This window comes from Haplochromis burtoni, unplaced genomic scaffold, assembly GCF_018398535.1.
Source record: "Haplochromis burtoni strain Fernald_Lab_line unplaced genomic scaffold, NCSU_Asbu1 Contig_60, whole genome shotgun sequence".
Lineage (NCBI taxonomy): Eukaryota > Metazoa > Chordata > Actinopteri > Cichliformes > Cichlidae > Haplochromis > Haplochromis burtoni.
The window spans coordinates 2,236,587-2,255,362 of record NW_024582421.1 but is presented as its reverse complement, the minus strand read 5'-3'; the positions used below and the strand labels follow the sequence as shown (position 1 = coordinate 2,255,362).

The 18,776-nt window shown below is 38.8% G+C and overlaps 1 protein-coding gene across 11 annotated transcripts in view; it reads left to right on the top strand.

Moving 5' to 3' along the window:
• Window positions 1–18,776, top strand: part of ubr4 (ubiquitin protein ligase E3 component n-recognin 4) — a 56,770-nt gene that overhangs the window by 10,618 nt on the left and 27,376 nt on the right. For 8 of the 11 annotated variants that reach the window (XM_042221098.1, XM_042221094.1, XM_042221101.1 and 5 more), the window contains 34 exons: window positions 2,459–2,646; window positions 2,761–2,917; window positions 3,088–3,173; window positions 3,312–3,481; window positions 3,763–4,042; window positions 4,333–4,465; window positions 4,562–4,641; window positions 5,846–5,974; window positions 6,546–6,728; window positions 6,934–7,056; window positions 7,152–7,381; window positions 8,108–8,226; window positions 8,330–8,427; window positions 8,558–8,715; window positions 8,823–9,029; window positions 9,194–9,295; window positions 9,375–9,475; window positions 9,602–9,989; window positions 10,482–10,545; window positions 11,097–11,288; window positions 11,435–11,505; window positions 12,234–12,426; window positions 13,099–13,332; window positions 13,454–13,624; window positions 13,759–13,941; window positions 14,289–14,447; window positions 14,558–14,710; window positions 14,882–15,109; window positions 15,919–16,076; window positions 16,178–16,352; window positions 16,565–16,766; window positions 17,093–17,256; window positions 17,662–17,878; window positions 18,085–18,301. In XM_042221098.1, coding sequence (XP_042077032.1) covers window positions 2,459–2,646; window positions 2,761–2,917; window positions 3,088–3,173; window positions 3,312–3,481; window positions 3,763–4,042; window positions 4,333–4,465; window positions 4,562–4,641; window positions 5,846–5,974; window positions 6,546–6,728; window positions 6,934–7,056; window positions 7,152–7,381; window positions 8,108–8,226; window positions 8,330–8,427; window positions 8,558–8,715; window positions 8,823–9,029; window positions 9,194–9,295; window positions 9,375–9,475; window positions 9,602–9,989; window positions 10,482–10,545; window positions 11,097–11,288; window positions 11,435–11,505; window positions 12,234–12,426; window positions 13,099–13,332; window positions 13,454–13,624; window positions 13,759–13,941; window positions 14,289–14,447; window positions 14,558–14,710; window positions 14,882–15,109; window positions 15,919–16,076; window positions 16,178–16,352; window positions 16,565–16,766; window positions 17,093–17,256; window positions 17,662–17,878; window positions 18,085–18,301 — 5,713 coding nt within the window. The remainder of the gene's footprint in view (window positions 1–2,458; window positions 2,647–2,760; window positions 2,918–3,087; window positions 3,174–3,311; window positions 3,482–3,762; window positions 4,043–4,332; window positions 4,466–4,561; window positions 4,642–5,845; window positions 5,975–6,545; window positions 6,729–6,933; window positions 7,057–7,151; window positions 7,382–8,107; window positions 8,227–8,329; window positions 8,428–8,557; window positions 8,716–8,822; window positions 9,030–9,193; window positions 9,296–9,374; window positions 9,476–9,601; window positions 9,990–10,481; window positions 10,546–11,096; window positions 11,289–11,434; window positions 11,506–12,233; window positions 12,427–13,098; window positions 13,333–13,453; window positions 13,625–13,758; window positions 13,942–14,288; window positions 14,448–14,557; window positions 14,711–14,881; window positions 15,110–15,918; window positions 16,077–16,177; window positions 16,353–16,564; window positions 16,767–17,092; window positions 17,257–17,661; window positions 17,879–18,084; window positions 18,302–18,776) is intronic. The other 3 variants (XM_014339668.2, XM_014339666.2, XM_042221099.1) reach the window with 1 other exon arrangement.

The window sequence follows — 18,776 nt, the reverse complement described above, 5'->3', positions numbered from 1 at the left end:
ACAGTCTCGGCCGTTGTGTCCTTGGGCAAGACACTTCACCCGTTGCCTACTGGTGGTGGTCAGAGGGCCCGGTGGCGCCAGTGTCCGGCAGCCTCGCCTGTGTCAGTGCGCCCCAGGGTGGCTGTGGCTACAATGTAGCTTACCATCACCAGTGTGTGAATGACTGGATGTGTAAAGCGCTTTGGGGTCCTTAGGGACTAGTAAAGCGCTATACAAATACAGGCCATTTACCATGGTTTCATCTGCCTCCATAATGACATCTCTCACCTTCTCAACAAAATCCAGGGTGTTCTGGATGTGGTGTTCAGAACTGCCCACCAGCAGGTTGAGGATCGAAGCCAGAAACTTGGAGATGTTATAGGTGACCGAGTTGATCATGCAGACAATCTGTCTTAAAGGTGCACCCTGTTTATGTATTCTGAAGAAGTCACTTGGATGAGTGACGAAACGTTTCTCCCACAAAACGCTACGTCCAGATGAACAGAATCAACTTTTTGGAGATTTACTTCCCTGGATGATTGAGAATGCATCAAGACGTTAAACGCACATTGACAAAGTGGAATGAAAACCCAGTGGGGACTATTATGAGCAATGCCGTGCCTATTCTGAACCTGAGTGGAACCTTGTGACATCTGTTAGTTGTGGTTTGTCCTTGACAAGCATGCTGTATCAATAAATAAGAGCCACGAACTTGACAGCAGTGCACTTAAAAAAAGAAGATTGATTGCATTTGTCATCAACAGATCACATCTGTTTACATATCCTACAAGGAATAACATAGCTGTCACCTGAGTTAAATCAGATGGCGAGTAAGGAAGCCATAGAGACTCTAACTTTCTTTGTGGTTAAGCTGAAAGCGTTGGACTGAAACTATTATCAATAGGTCTTAAAAACCTGCTTTCAAAGAAATTACTCCTGTATCGTACTGCAGGCTGAGCACACAGAATCAAAATGCCTGTGAAACAATTTTTCAGTGTAGAAAATGTCATGGCTCAGGAGGTGAGGGAAGCAGTTGAGCTTGAGTTGGCGACCTATTAGAAACACAAGATTTAAATGAGTTTTTTCCCCTCATATTTAAATTCAATGTTTGTTATATAGCTGCTTTTTTTTTTCTCTAAATTCTTACTGTGAATTTTTATTTGGTAGAATATGAATTTTTCAAGCTATCACTGTAAATTAATGTACAGTATTATGTAGTTCTAGGCTGTGTGACAGTCAGTCTTATATTTTTGCACCAAGACATTTAAAGAGAAGTGTGCACATTTTATATTTTATCATATTTTTGACCGACTGACATGTTGATTGTAGCAGTGTTTTCTGCAGAAGGTGTAATAATGCATCCTCACGCTCTGTTCAGCACATTCAGATTCTAAGCAATCTGAGAATAACGTGTGCTTTATGTTCAGCTAATTCTAGCATTGTTTCTTATTTTTGCTAGAAACACACAAGAATGTATAAAATGTAAAAATTCTAATGCAGCACAACTTGGAGCTCATAATAATATAAGTTAATTTAAAGGATTGATTGTGGCTTTCCTCTCCACCAGCTATGGTAGCTGACAAACTGCAGCATGTCTTTTGTTACTAGCAGATTTACTTCCACTTTGGATTGCACTTGTCTTATACAAAGATAAAAATATAAATCAATACAAATTAATATGTTCATGTATTCTCAGCGACAGCAATGAAAAGTGCATGTCTTTGAAGATAAATTGTGTAACATCCTTATGTAGATATTCATCAAGAGGGAATTGGTTATTGTTTGCTTCTTACTGCAGTCTTTGGATCTTGTTCACCACCTTCACTGTGTTGTACACTCACTGGCCACTTTATTAGTTACGTCTTGCTAGTAATAAGTTGAAAATTTCCTCATTGTTTGTGACATGGAAACAGCAACTTGCTAAAAATTTTAGTCCATATTGACATGGCATCATATAATTCCACATAACTTTTTCATGCCTGGCTACACGTTTTACTGCTTCTTTGCAGGGTAGTAATGTTTTGTTTGTTTGTTTTAAAGCAACTGGCAAACAACATGACATTGTTGTCAGGCAGCATATTTTTAAGATCATGACAATTCCAAGTACACAGGGGCTCATAGTGTGGTTAAAAGAAGGCCATTATACCACCACAAAAGGACCAAATGGTCAATAAATACACTGCGAGCACACTAGCAAATTGGCCATGGGGAGAGGATGATGTTACTCAAGTTAACCTAAAGCAGTCAACCTCGGGGTAATACTGAAATGCGTTTTAAGTTCTACCGTGTGAGCGGTTGAAGTTTGTTTAAACAAATGGTAACTGATGGCCAGTGTCCAGTGAGTGTAGTTGCCATGAACTATTGTGAAGCTTTGTTTTCCCTTTATTGGTGACACCACTGCTACATCACAAATACTTTCATGAATGTGTGAGCATTTTACCTCAAGATGTTTATGTAAATAATTAACTATTCTTTACAGATGATGACAGTGAACCTATCCTGGGGCTTTGGTTTGAAGAGACAATTTCACCAAGCAAGGACAAAGTGGCTCCTCCACCCCCTCCCCCTCCACCACCTTTGGAGACTTCTCCCAGACTGAAGAGCCCCAGCAAGCAAAATCCAAGCGAGAACGGCAACATTTTAGCTGGCCGTAAAGATCCCGAACTGGTGAAGACAACATATAGATTGTTGCTGTTACAATGCATACAATACTTCTTCTTTTTTTTTTCTTTTTTAATAGGGCTTATGACATTGTATCATCTCAAATCTTTGTTTCTGCAGTTCCTCAGCTTAGCATCCAGTATTCTGAATTTCATCACCACCTCGATGCTAAAATCCAGGAACAACTTTATCCGTAACTACCTGAGTGTGTCTCTCACAGAACAACACATGGCTACGCTTGCCAGTATCATCAAAGATGTGGACAAGGATATCAAAGGTATGCTTAACAAAAAACCCCCAAAACAAACAAAAAAATTGCAGTTATTCAAATATAAGAATATTTACCTAAATTCATAATAATTTGCTTTGCAGCCCTGCAGACTTGAGTATTTTGACAACAGTGAACATCTATAGTTATGCGTTGTTATTGTTTCTTTTACCCCACAGGGTCTTCAGATGAAGTCTTTTCTTTAGCACTGTATCACTTCAACCACACCCTAGTGACCTCAGATCTTCCCTCCCCAGCATTGCAGGTAAGAGGTTTTTCTTTGCTTTCGTTTCTTTGCCACTATATGAAAAAAATCTTTTAACAACTACTTTCTACAACAAACTTAAAATTGATTTTTTTTTATTATCTCAATTCTCATATTGTTTCTCTTAACTATTTGCAGAGCACCCTTTTACAGCAATTAGGTGTTGCACCCTTTTCGGAGGGTCCATGGCCTCTGTACATTCACCCTCAATCATTATCAGTGCTCTCCAGACTTCTCCTCATATGGCAGCACAAAGCTACTCTGCAGGGAGAACCGGATGTTCCTGAGTGTATGAAAGTTTGGGAAAGGTAGAAAAATTCAGTTTTTCTTATCTGAATATTTATTATTATGATCAAATTGTTTAAATGCGTTGACGCTGCAATCGAACTTAGATAGTATGGTTGTTGGCATTTATGAAAAAAAAATGGTGGTGGCTTGATGGGGGGACTTGTATAAATATCCAATATTGTAGTCAATAACAATGGAATTATTGTTTGCAAAAACATCACAGTTGTAGTCTAGCTTAGTCTTCCATACATTTCTCTTTAATCTGGATTTTTTTTCCTTTTTGCTGCCTGTACTTTCTCAGATTTTTGGGAACCTTAAAGCAACATGCCATCCAGGGTTCTATTCATGGCGAAGATGACCTTAATGTGGAACACCTCCAGCTGCTGCTGCTCCTTTTCCACAATCTGTCAGAGCGTGGTCGTCGATCAGTCCTCACCTTAGTCACACAGGCTATTACAGAGGTGGCACAGAGCAGAGACTCCCAGCTGAAAGCTGTGCCCCTCAATTTGGCCCGCCTGTTGCTGGTTTTTGACTACCTGCTGCGCCACTACTCCAAGGCTCCTTTATATCTTTTTGAACAGGTTAATGCTTTCTTTCAAATTGTTATTTATATGGTAAATTGAACAATAAAGCTTTTTCTTTTTTCTTTTCTTTGTTATTTGATTTCCATTCATTAGGTAAAATATCATCCTGCAAGTGCATTAATCTGGGTTCAGAGTAACATAAAGATGTCATTATGATTGTAATATAAGGCTAGTTTAGTATAAAACATACCAAGTCCTATACCTAGTAAATTTTTGCTAAACATTCTAATAACACAGTATTGTGTTTGGGACTCAATAACAGTGTTTACTCTGTGTGCTATAAATAGGTGCAGTACAACCTTCTTACCCCACCATCTACTGGGGCAAGTTCTGTTCAGGAAGGTGGAAAACGCAGCAACATCCCACTTTACTATGGATTCAAAGAGGTGGAGGAGAACTGGGCTAAACACTGTTCGACAGGTAAACCCAAATGTTTTTTTTAACTAAATTTCAGTTTAATCTGTTTGTAGTATATGAAAATTGAATTTTATCTTTGATTAAATGCAACTGTTTTAGATTCAAATGTCCAGCCCAAGTTCTACTGCGTTCTGTCTCCTGAGGTGTCTGAAGATGATATCAGCAGACTAGATAGCAAGGTGAGGCATGGACTCTGTTTTATGTGGTCTTAAATGAATTTTTGACAATACAGTTTAAATGTGTCTTAAAACATGCTTTTTATTTTATTTTTTTGTATGTAAATACTAGGGGTGCAACAATACTCGTATCGGTATTGAACCGTTCGATACAGTGCTTTCGGTTCAGTACGCATATGTATCGAACAATACAAATTTTTTTATTTATTTTATCAACTTTTCTTCTGACGATGCTGTCTGTGTTGAGAACTCAGTGAATCTGCGTTCGACTACTCCTCCTAGGCTGCACTATCGAGCGCAGATCCGCTGAGCACAGCGCAAGCTAGCAAGACAGCTAAGCTCGTTGCAACATGGCAACTGCCTCAACGCTAGCCGAATTTGAACCTCCCCCACCCTCATTCAGATCTGGCGTTTGGAACTATTTTGGTTTTCATGTGAAGTATGACCCCTGAAGGTAAGCGCGTCATGGACAAAAGTAAAACAGTATGTCGGATATGCCACGCAATGCTCAATTACATTGGTGGGAACTAGTGCGTGCGTTAGCTCGTTAACGTGTTGCCAGCCCCACACACGGGGCGATCCGCGGTAACTCATTAATGGAGATTTGCCGCGTTATGGCGTTAAGGTCATTTTAACGAGATTAACGCTGACACACTAGTGGGAACACAACGAATATGACTGCACATTTACGCCGATATTATCCTAGTGCAAAGACAAAAACAACACGCATGCTACAAACTTTACCCGAGTCATTTAGACAGCCGTTAGCACATGATTCTCCTTATGGGGACCTGATATGTTTAATATGCTGCTGAGAATATAGCCCAGAAGAAGCGGATAGTATAGCTTTTATTTTGGAAAGAGCCATTTCTCTGTAATAAACTCTCATTTCCAAAGATGAGTGATTTCTTGATCAGATAGATTTCTTTTTTAATTATTTTGTTGTTTCTGCAACAGTAAATTTAAAAACTGTACTTTTGAATTAAAATATATATTTATAATTTTAATAAATGACAAATTAAAAAGGCATGAACATCTTTTGTATCGAAAAAAACATCGAACCGTGACACCAAAGTATCGAACCGAACCGTGAATTTTGTGTATCGTTGCACACCTAGTAAATACCAGTATTTCTGTTTTTAATCACAATATTTTATCACAATATTAAAATTATTGCCATGCCTAACTGTTAAACATGTCCTCATAGGTCTTTCCAAAGCTTTTTAATGGAGCAGTGAAATATGATGAGCTGTATATATGGCTCATCTCACTCCTGGCTGCAGGCTCTCAGTTTGACACAGCAAGAAGACAAGAGAACAAGTCCATCACTCCTATGGTGAGAGCACCAAATGAAGAAATAGAACAGCTGAAATAAGCCCACTGAGCATATGGCTTTAGTGGTTTATCTAAAAGGCATTAAACACCCGCGTGCTGCAGGGCTTGTGTTTTGGTGCGTCTTTCTGGTTAACTTAGAAATTGATCTGCAAACAGAAACGTGATATAAAAACCCTTTCTATAATGATGCAGTCCTTTTTCTAATTGTTCACTGCTACTGTTGACTTCAGTGACTGGTTTAGTTGGTTCAGGTGATAGAGGAAAATGCATATTACATTTTTGAAAATAGACCAATAAGAATAAAACAAAATAAACAAGAATAAGCCACATTGGAAATGTTTATCTGCAATTCTAGAGACAAATAAAATGATAAACACATGCTAACAATATTGGCCAAAAACAAAGGGAATATCATCACTGCAGTAAGGCAGGACCTATAATAAATGTTATTCTAAACTGCTATATTGTTGTGTAAGTAATTTGAAGAGCTGAGCTTCAGTTTCTGAAACATTAGAGACTTGTATACATAATGATATTAGCTTAATGGCAGCAAACTGTTGGGCCCCATACAGGAGGCCTGCTCCCTTCAGTACTACTTCCTGATACTGTGGAGGATCCTTGGCGTTTTACCACCTTCCAAAGGCTTCATGGAGCAGCTAAAGACTGGCTGCAGTGACCCCAGTGAGAGCGACATCCTACACACACTGCGATGGTCATCACGTCTCCGCGTAGCTACGTATGTAAACTGGATCAAGGTCAGTTGATGCTTGAAAGTCCTACAAATGTATTATCAGTGTGATGGGTTTATTGTTGTTGGTCAAACCTTAGAATAATGTACTTGATTAATTCATGGGGGGGGGTGTCTGGAAATTGTTTGCTTTTTCAGAAAAATTAATATTTTGTATTATTTCTGCAATTTCAAGTCTTTGATGGGTGTTTTTTGTGTGTCATCACTCACAGGAACACTTGGTAAAGCAAGGAATGAAAACAGACCAAGCTGCTTCTCTAGTTGAAGTGACTGCTGCTAAATGCAGCACTGTGAAATACGATGTGGAGCTAGCAGAAGAGTACATTGCCAGACAGGTAATGGTTACGACAGATACATTAGTAACTTGTGTTGGTGGTGTTCAGAGTTTTGAAATCAATTGACACCTCCTGACAACTTTATTTTGTTGCAGATTTCCACATTCTCAAGTGTAGACCCACATGTCATCCTACCACTTCATCAGTTGCCCTCTCTACAAGCCATCTATACGCTGGATGCAGTCATCTCTAAAATTCAGGTTTCTTTAGATGAGCATTTGTCCAAGGTTGCCATTGAGGCTGACACCCACAAATCCTCTGAGATCGCAAAAAATCTGCTGCCTGCCACACTACAGCTCACTGACATTTACTCAGCTTTCACAAGGTGAGAGGGTAATGTTGTTATAAGCTCTTGTTATATCTAGTAGACTGGAATGCAATAATGTGATTGAAATGCTTGATAGATCACATGATCATGTGGCCAATCACATGGCCAGTTCTTTGGTTACAGATACTCAAAATATTGACAAAATCCAGAGGTCATAGCTTTGGTGACTTAAGTTACATTTAAATTATTACTATTATTATTATTATTATTATTATTTTTTTAATTCCACCATATTCGTCAAAGCCAACATTTTGCAAAGCACATCTACTACATGCACGCTACATAATTCTAGTATCCATATATCTGTTACTTTATATATCTTTTACAGTTTATCAGTATTCTAACACCACTGGCATGTGGATATTTAAATGTTGAATTTATTTAGAATTTACTGTAATTGCTAATGTAAGCTGTTTTTAAAGTTTAGTTTTAGTGAAAGCTTTATTAAAAAACCCCCAAAAAAACAAAACCCCTCCGTTACCTTCAGAATGCATGTGTGCTTCAATTTAAGGAATACAACTTAAGGAACCTTAAATATTCCTTCTTTAATTTATATATCATAACATGTTTTTAAATATTTCTAAATCCTTTGATAGTTTTTCTAATTATTTGTTTAGATTTGGAATGTAGCCTACTTCATGTCTAAGAAATAAGACTTGTGGATGATGTTCTTTATGACAACTCATCCTGATCTAATCATTAAACGAAACTTGTCTTGAACAGATCTTACCTATTAATGAACATCCCAGAGGAAGGGGAGAACAAACTGACCGATGCCAAGCTCCAAGGTTATGCTGCAGTTCTGGCCATAGGTTCCACCCGATGCAAGGCCAACATACTTGGTATCCAAATGAAATACTGAAAAATAATATTTTACAATGCAGTGAATATGATTACTTTAATAGCTTTTATGCAGTGGTCTAACAAGACTTTAAATTTCTACAGGTCATAATATTATGCAGAACTTGCCAACAGCTGTGCAGACAGTTTGTGAGTCTTGGAATGGTGTCCACACCACTGAATTTCCCAACATTGGCTCATGGGTATGTGGTTAAAGTTGGAAATTATTAAAACATTTGTTACACATGGCATAATTTTAAAAAACATTGAAGACTTGGCTTTTGCCTGTATTTTCCCACACCATAAATAACAAAACTGGTGGTATCTTCTCAGCGCAATGCATTTGCAAATGATACCATTCCATCAGAGAGCTACATCAGTGCCATCCAAGCAGCTCACCTGGGCACACTGAGTTGTCAGTCCTTGCCTCTGGCCTCTTCTCTTAAACACATCCTTCTCTCACTGGTTCGCCTGATTGGAGACCTCATTGTGTAAGTTAAAAAAAACGTCTACTGATAAACTCTTTTGCATGCATAGTTTTTACTCACGAAAAACCTGTTATTGTCTTGTGAATAATGCTGCATTATTGTCTCTTCAGTACTGAGGAGCTGAACCCCTCACAGGTTGTGAGCACCCTGCTGCCTCTGCTCTTGGAGAGCAGCACGGAGAGTGTAGCTGAGATCAGCACCACTTCACTGGAGCGCATCCTTGGCCCATCAGAGTCTGAGGCCTTTCTAGCCCGCATCTACGAGCGTTTGGTGACCGGATGTTACAACATTATTGCCAATCACTCAGATCCCAACAGGTATTTTTAATATGTATCAGATTTCATTAACCTTTAATGAACCATGTTAAATATTAAAATTCAATCAAAACATTACTTTTTATGCTTTTTTTTTTTGTTTTGTTTTGTGGGCTGTTCTTCAACATTTATCTATCCCATTTTTTATTTTTTTTTATATTACTTAGTGGTTTGGATGAGTCCATCCTTGAGGAATGCCTTCAGTACCTTGAAAAACAACTTGAAAGCAGTCAGGTCCGAAAGGCAATGGAAGAATTCTTTTCATTCAGGTATTGTCTCTGCTGATGACACAATCTGGCTTCTCATTCATTCAGTCACCTCACATATTTTGGGTTTCTTCTTTTTCAGTGGTGAGCTTGTCCAAATTATGATGGCAACGGCCAATGAAAACCTGTCTCCAAAGTTTTGTAACAGAGTGCTGAAATTCTTCACCAAGCTTTTCCAGCTCAGTAAGTCTGTAATAATTTTAAAACTATACTGTCCAAGTTTGGTTATATTCAAGCTTTTCAAGGCAGAGCTCTTTGAGCTAAAGCTGGAGTAGATCCCTCTAAGTTTCATCATGCATTTTTCTCCAGCGGAGAAGAACCCAAACCCAAGCCTGTTAGGCCTGTGTGGCTCTTTGGCCCAGCTGGCCTGTGTGGAGCCCTCTCGTCTGCAGTCCTGGCTGACACGTATGACTGCTACCCCACCAAAGGACTCAGAACAACTGGAAATTGTGCAAGAAAACAGACAGCTTCTGCAGCTGCTAACCACTCATATTGTGCGTGACAATAGCCAGGTGGGCGAAGGAGTGTGCACTGTACTCCTCAGCACACTTATTCCCATGGCAACAGACATGCTGGCCAATGGTGATGGAACAGGTTTTCCTGAGCTCATGGTCATCATGGCCACACTTGCCAGTGCGGGACAGGGTGCAGGCCACCTCCAGCTGCACAGGGCAGCTATAGACTGGCTGACTAGATGGTAAGAAATGAATTTTACAGGCATGGAGATCTAAGTTTCAGTCGCATCACTAAAGAAATCTAAAGGGTGGAATTATATAGTTGCTACAGCCAAACTCGCTAGGAAAAAATGCTTGGTTTAAGCTCAATTTATACTTCTGCTATGAATCTATCCAGCAGCTATGACAGCAGCTACACCCTAGGGTGTGGCTTTATGTACACATCTCCACATGTCTGATTGGTTTTCCTGCTGATTGCAAAGTCATCTTCTTTTTGAAACTGTATTTCTTTTTAATTATTTAAGCTTAAATCTGATGTTGTTCAATTTCCATTGGTAGGAGTATTCAAATAAATTTAGCTCAGTAGCACAGAAATCTGAGCCTCAAGTAGCATTTTGGCTGTGTTATTACATGTTACAGTGAAAGCTCTCTGTAGATTCAGTGTGGGAGTATAAATCTAGGTAGAAATTTAAATGGAGAACTTGTGACCTAAAAGCTTATCTTTTGTTTTGCAGCAAAAAGTATTTAACACAGAAGAATGTTGTGGAAAAAGTGAGCACAAACTTGTCTCATGGAAAGGTGGGTTTCTCACACACTGAAGTGAATTTTGGACATTTCCACAGAATGAGATTTTAATTATGCCACACTTGTTGTAGACCTATGATCAGCCTTGTTATTTGAGAATAATATCGTCACCTCTCTAAAGGTTAAAGACCTTACGTATTCTTTGTTTTGGGAGTGTATTGCAATCTGTGGACTTTCTCTGTGGAAAAAGAAAGGATGTCCTTCTTTGTTACATTTTATATTAAGAAAATGTAAAATCTCTTCAAGGTTAAAATCAAGTGTAAATCATACTATTCTGATTTGATTATGAATTTACTACCACATAGTTGTACATCATGTCCTCTGGTTGTCTGTGTGCTTCTCATACCCCATATTGGACAATCAGAATGAATGATAATGAAACTGGCTTTAGGCAATTAAAGGAAAACACTGTAAAAGTACCAATTTGCCAAAGTATTTTTCTGTGATATATTACATTTTGAAAAATGGCCCAAAATGTGTCCCCTGCAGTTCAGATATTAAAATATCTAAATATCAACTGATATGCACTTCTTCTTTGATTTCAGCATGCCAGCATGCTGGAATGCTCATGTCACATCATCTCCTATCTAGCTGATGTGATGAACGCTTTGCGTCAAAGCAGCGGTCAAGGCAACTCAGCAGTGCTGATGGAGGGAGAGGAAAAGGCCATGGAAGTAGACTCAGACTGGGTGGAGGAACTTGTAGTAGAGGAGGATGATTCCCAGGCAGAGGACTCTGTAAGAAGTTGTTCTTTTATTCTCGTCTGTCTCTGTGTGTATGGACTTACAGACATACATCAGTGCTGTTTTTGGGCTTAGTTTTTATCTCTGTCAGTTTGCTATATGAAACAATCCTTTTTAACATGTATGTCATTGTTTGACAGGATGAAGACTCACTTTGCAACAAACTTTGCACTTTTACCATCACTCAGAAGGAATTCATGAACCAGCACTGGTAAAGAAAAGTTTGTTTATTGTGATTTTGTTCTAATCTTAAGTGCGGCCTTTGGTTCCAAATACATCCGCATTACACCTAAAAATGGATTTGTCATACAGTACACGTTTGATTATTTCATTTGTTATTATTCATTTTTTACTAAGAATAAACAAAAAACAGAAACTCATATATTTAGTAGATTGCCTTTATGAATCAGAAAAGCTGATGGTGTTTCTCGAATCTGTGGAAACGGGAGGACTCCACACTGCTGAATTACGATGGAAGACAAAATTGCATACATTTGTAACATTTGTAATGTAATTAGTGTTATGTACCTGGAAAAAGTAACAGTGTGTTAGCAACATGTAATATTTTCTATGTGAATTTTTATTTGTTTTTTGACTTGCTGTGAATATTTAAGGATACAGAGGGCAGCTATAAAAGGTTAAAAATGCCTTAATTCATCTAGAGCCTCTGTGGTGTGTAAATCTAACCGGGCAGCAACATATTTAGAGCTTGTCTGAGCTGAGTTAATCTTCTGGAAAATAATCTCCTTGGTTAGCTCTGGAATATGAGTAATTTTTAATTAATTTATCTGGGAAGATTTAGGTGGTAGCATGATCAAATAGCCTTCTCTTGTGATATATCCATTTAGACATGGAGAAATACAGTGTCATTCTTTAGTTTCTCACATGATGTGATGTGCCATGCTATATATAGTATTGCCTATACTTTTCATTCTGCAGGTACCACTGTCACACCTGTAAGATGGTGGATGGGGTAGGTGTGTGCACAGTGTGCGCCAAGGTCTGTCACAAAGACCATGAGATCTCCTATGCCAAATATGGCTCTTTCTTCTGTGACTGCGGTGCCAAAGAGGATGGCAGCTGCCAGGTGAGACCGAATACCTCAGGTCATCATGGGAAGAGAACAACAGCGGTAACTTTAGCTTGCAAGTCATTCCCCCATTGACCTCCATCCAGTCATTTCATTTGATTAGGGTTATAGCTAGCCCACACATTTGGCCAGAAAATGAGCAAAATCATGTTAGGAATGTCTTTTTGTCAACTTTTTGTGTACTGAACAGGTCAGCTTCCCTAGTTAATCTTAAAGTCCGTGTAAAGAGATAATTCAAGGTTTACTTTGTATAAATATAAAAGACTTTGAACCATCTTTTACTGAATTTTGTAGGTGTTGTATAATATTTTTTTATCTGTGTGGTTTATAAAATATTTTTTATGTGACAAACATGTTTGTAACCACTTTACACGGACTTTAACAAATTTTTTTTATTTTTTTATGTGCATGTGATCAGCAAGCCATCAATTACATCTTACCTTTAGTTTATGGCGTAATAAATACGATAGGCTTTTAGCTTTTTTGTTTTGTTTTGTTAATGCGATGTTTTCTTCACTATCAGTGTTGTGATAACATTTGCTCATAACAGTTTGGTTCGCTTTTTTATAAATGTTTGTTCCACTTCTGCACTTATACGTATTATCGGTTGACATTTACAATGCATAAAGGGGAGCATAAAGAATCATTTAAGTATACATTTATGTTAATATCAACTTTCTCCACTTCTTACTTTGTGTGTTGCATCATTCACAGGCCCTGGTCAAACGCAGTCCCAGCAGCGGCATGGGCTCTACTCTTAAAGAGTCTTCAGCTTTCCAGAGTGAGCTGCGTATTCCTGAGAGTGCTATTCGCCACCAAAATTCCTCACCGTCTGACAAGGGCAAGGTCACCATCTGTGATGGCAAATCCAGTGATGAAGACAGACCTAAGAAGAGCAGCGTGTGCAAGAGCATTGAAGGCTGTCAAGAAGAGCTGCTAGCACAAGTGGTTAGAGAGAACATATTAATTTATTTTTATCTGTCATCTCCTAAAACCGTTAAGAGTTCTTCTTTTTTATGTGAAAAGATGTTGTGAGACTTATGTTTTTGCCCCTCTTTTATCATGCTAGATGGGGTCATCTACTGCTGCAGTCATACTGGAAATGCTCATGTTTCTCATGGAAGCTATCCAGACCAACTTCCAGCAAGCATCAGCAGTGGGAAGCAGCAGCCGGGCACAGCAAGCCCTCAATGAACTGCATACTCAGGACAAAATTGTGGAGATGACGGACCAGTTAATGGTATCATGACCCAAATAGATTGCCTGTTCCAGTAAAACACTTAATTCATTGATAAGTTATTAAAACTTAATTAAAATAGAATTCTATTATTTAGCTGCTGCATTTCGTTGTTAACGGCTACTTTTTCCCTTCAGGTCCCCACACTTGGCTCCCAGGAAGGAGCTTTTGAGAATGTGCGAATGAACTACAGCGGTGACCAGGGGCAAACTATACGCCAGCTCATCAGTGCACATGTCCTGCGCCGTGTTGCCATGTGTGTTCTGTCTTCCCCCCATGGACGGCGTCAGCACCTGGCAGTCAGCCATGAAAAGGGGAAGGTAAACTAAACAATTTAAGTTCCTTTGTCCAATTAGAAGGGCTTTCATTGAATTCTTATTTAAAATATATGCATTGTTATTGATTCAGACTTGCCTGTGAAACAGAGCATCATGACAAGGAAAAAAATCTACACTCAAATGAATAATAGAATAAAAAACATTCCTCTTTCTATGTTATTATGTTTTTGTGTTTTTTCTCTTTGACTTTTTTCTTTAAGTTTTCTTTAAGTTGTTTTGTATGTTATCAAGATACTTTGCAAACTATGAAATAAGAACAGATAGGGAAATCTGTGTTTTCACTGTTAAACTGTCTCAACCTGACTTTTTCTCCATTTCCTATCTGGCAGATAACAGTCCTTCAGCTGTCTACTCTCCTGAAACAAGCTGACTCAAGCAAAAGGAAGTTGACACTGACCCGTTTGGCTTCAGCCCCAGTCCCATTCACTGTCCTTAGTCTTACAGGAAACCCCTGTAATGAAGACTACCTGGCTGTGTGTGGCCTTAAGGTCAGAAACGAGCTGCTTCTTGTAAAACAACTTGTAGAGTCAAAAGAACAGTTGCTGTAGGAATTCGTTAAATTTGACTATCTTGTTTTTTTCCTTTCATTTCTTCCCAGGACTGCCATGTACTAACTTTCAGCAGCACAGGTTCTGTGTCTGACCACCTGGTGTTGCATCCACAACTGGCCACTGGCAACTTTATCATCAAAGCTATCTGGTTACCAGGCTCACAGACTGAACTTGCCATCATCACTGCTGACTTTGTCAAGGTATATATTAAAATAATAAACATATTTTGCACTTAAAGCAACATAATTGATTTTGTTTCTGCAATTTCTTTATGAAAACAACCATAGATACGATACATATACCTTTCTGCCCTAGGAAAACAAAAGATTGCTTAATACTGCCTTTTAATGCTTGTTCCCTTTGGAAAACAGATCTATGACTTGTCAGTGGATGCCCTGAGTCCAATGTACTATTTCCTGCTCCCAAGTTCCAAGATTCGTGATGCTACATTCCTTTTCAATGAAGAGGGGAAGAACATTATTGTCATCATGTCATCAGCAGGTTACATGTACACCCAGGTCATGGATGAATCTAGCAGTGCTCAGCATGGCCCTTTTTATGTTACAAATGTATTGGAGATAACCCACGAAGACTTGAAGGTAACTAGGATTTGACATGAGTTGATGTTGTGACAAGGTTGCTGTCTTAATGGTCTCCAACAGGGGTGTCAAATGTACGACCTTCGGGCCACATTCGGCCCACAATACAATTATATCTGGCCTGCAAGGTATTTTCATACGTCAGTTATTAATGCCTCGTCAGCATGGGGGAGCTAAATCTTCAGCCCTGCTGAGAATCGATGCAAGCATGGGTGGGACTTTATTTTGATGGGCACACCATGCTGCTAATCACATGCAAAGACAGACTGCGATCAGACCATTATGTGAAAAAAGGAAAAGGGGGCAGAAGTTCCAAAAGCAGCAAGTTTAGTGGTGTGCCAAATCATGCCAGAGTACAAAAAATGCTTAGCTATGTCTCTAATAAAACCTCTGTAACTTTGTGAAAAATAGAAATGTTTCTGTTTTTCACTTTCTGCTATAGAATTATCAGGGGTGGGGGCTACAGGCTAATTAAAGGCTAACTACAGGCTAATTTTGTAACTTCTTTACACTGACCAATTTCGTTGTACTCTGTACAATGACAATAAAGGCTATTCTATTCTATTCTAAAAAGGGGAGTTTCACTGCTCTGGCCTGCTTAAAGTCAAAGTGGGCTGCATGTGGCCCACGATGTAAAATGAGTTTGACACCCCTGGTCTACAGTATTTCTGTCATACTTTCCAGCTCTCATTTCTTTTGGGGGAATGTTTGGTTGATGTGTACATCATACCTTTATTCAGTGTTCAGGTGTTTTTGAAACTACATTAAAGAAAGCAGTTTTGAGGTAAATTCTTTCTTTGTAAACACAGGATAGCAATGGACAGGTAGCTGGCGGTGGTGTTTCTGTCTATTACTCCCATGTCCTTCAGATGCTTTTCTTCAGCTACAGCCAGGGGAAGTCATTCGCTGCCACAGTGAGCCGCAGCACAACTGATGTGCAGAGACTCTTTGCCATCAATGTGAAAGGGTAACACAATAAAATAGTCTGTAAAAGCCTATCAAATATAATCGTAACTGGAAAAGAAAATTATGAACAGAAATATTTTTTTTCCTATTTTGTCTTTAAAGCTCCAATGGTGGCAGCAGTAAGATGTCTCCTGCACTCTGCCAGTGGTCTGAGGTCATGAACCATCCAGGCCTTGTGTGCTGTGTGCAACAGACAACAGGCATACCTCTGGTTATCATGGTCAAACCTGACACCTTCCTCATCCAAGAGATTAAAACCCTGCCAGCCAAAGCTAAGGTAAATACCATTTACTATTGTGACACGAAACTGGTTAGGATACCATGAAAACAGTAATTGGAGGAAAAAAAGGAAATTCCATTTTGGAGTACAGAACTGTATAAACACAAAGCTTTTCCGGTTGTCTTGTTTACTAAGCAAAGTTATTTCCCATGACTTTACTTAATTTTACTGTTTTCTAAGGTTAACATTTATTTGTCGGTTTCTGTCAGATTCAAGATATGGTAGCTATCCGACACACTGCCAGTAATGAGCAGCAGCGCACTACCATGATTCTTCTATGTGAGGATGGCAGCTTGCGAATCTACATGGCAAATGTGGACAACACCTCCTACTGGCTCCAGCCCTCATTGCAGCCCAGCTGTGGCATAAGCATCATGAAGCCAGTCCGCAAGCGCAAGGCCGCTGCTGCCAGTAAGTTTGTGGACAAGGGTTATTTTGTAAATGCCAGTTATGTATGATGAATGAACAGCTTGTACTAACCTGTTTATTGCTTACTTAATATTTGCTGATATGTTACTGATGACACAGATTTGTAACCTTTTCCAAAAATGCCCGTATGTTTTCTGATTTAAGTTTGCTTATTTTAAATTTTTCTTAAAATTCAAAGTGTAATTCATTCACATTTTCAGATCATGTTTCTTGTGTTCATTCTCCATGTAGCCAGACATACACAATAATAAAAGCAACTAATCTAAAATTTTGGGGAGCTAATTTGAATGTAATGATTTTACTTTAAGCCACCCGGACTTCCAGTCAGGTGACATTCCCAGTGGATTTCTTTGAACACAACCAGCAACTGACAGAGGTGGAGTTTGGGGGTAATGACTTGCTGCAGGTCTACAACGGACAGCAGATCAAACACAGGCTCAACTCCACAGGGATGTATGTGGCCAACACAAAGGTAGAGGCATTGTACCTTAATGTTCTGTGTTAGAAAAGGTGTAAAAACATTGCTCTGCTTCTCTCCTGTAATGCAGGTTATTGCTGCGTCAGCAGTGCTTGAGTTGATAATCATGGTGCAGCAGAGGGATCTTTGTTAATTAAATTTTATGTAAATGTAGTTTAATGTTATCTGCCATCACTTGTGTTGAGACTTTGCTGTCTTTGCCATCTACATTTGTGCAGTTTACTATACCAGAGTACATTAGTATACGTCCAGTCTAAATCCAAGTGACCCTGCTTTAAATAAAAACAGTGAAGACACCTATTCTAAACATGTTTTTCAGCTGTAGTCAAGAAAAAAAAGATGTAAAATAACAAATGTCATGTTTCTTTTTGCTTTCCTTTCTCTTTTCCTTCATCCTAGCCTGGAGGGTTCACTGTAGAGGCAGTAAACAACAACAGTTCAATGGTGATGACAGGTATGCGGGTTCAGGTGGGCACCCAGGCCATTGAAAGGGCTCCTTCTTATGTGGAGGTCTTTGGACGCACCATGCAGATAAATCTGACAAGAGCTCGCTGGTTTGACTTCCCCTTCACGAGAGAGGAGGCCCTGCAGGCTGACAAGAAGCTGTCTATATTTAGTAAGATCAAGACTGTGCAGTGGTTATGTTTTTTTTTTTTGTTTTTTTTTTTACTACTTAATGGTTTTTCTTGTTGCCTGTATTGATATTCCAATACACGTGTTTAAATAATTTGCGCTGACCTGTTCATATTATTTGGTCATATGGTCATATGCTTCAGTCTGTTTAGATAGATCTTCTAATACACTGTCTTGCTAATTTTTAAGTTGGAGCATCTGTTGACCCAGCTGGAGTCACCATGCTTGATTCAATTAAGATCTATGGAAAAACCAAGGAGCAGTTTGGCTGGCCTGAGGATCCACCAGAAGACTTCTCATCTGCCTCAGTTAACAATGTCTGCAGTCCCAGCCTCAACCAGGGCAATGGGACCTCTGATGGAGACATAGCCACCCCAACAACAACTAGTGGCACTGTATTAGAGAGGTATGAGCTTTTCAATTTGGGCTGCGAAAAGGTCAACCCAAGTTGTTGGCATTCATTTTTTATCCCCAGGGTTGAATAAACCACTCCTAATGAACTGATGAGCAAGTTTGACCATCATCTATTAAGTACCTTTTAGAGGTGGCACGATACCACTTTTTTATGTCCGATACCGATATCATAAATTTGGATATCTGCCGATACCGATATGAATACAATATAGTGTTTTTTAATCAACAAAACAGTTTTTTTAAATATCTTGCTGCATTTTGTACACAAAAAAAAAAAAAAAAAAAAAAGTTAGGTTGCTTAATATTTACGCTAAGTACTCTTTAAAATACCAGAATAGGGAGGATGGTGTAGGTTTAAGTTTATTAGATTGATCAGTATTGCTGAACTATGAAATATTTTTTTTTGCATACAGGTATAACAGAATAGCTTTAGTGTAGTTGTTGTTTTAAACTTGAGTATGAACTTA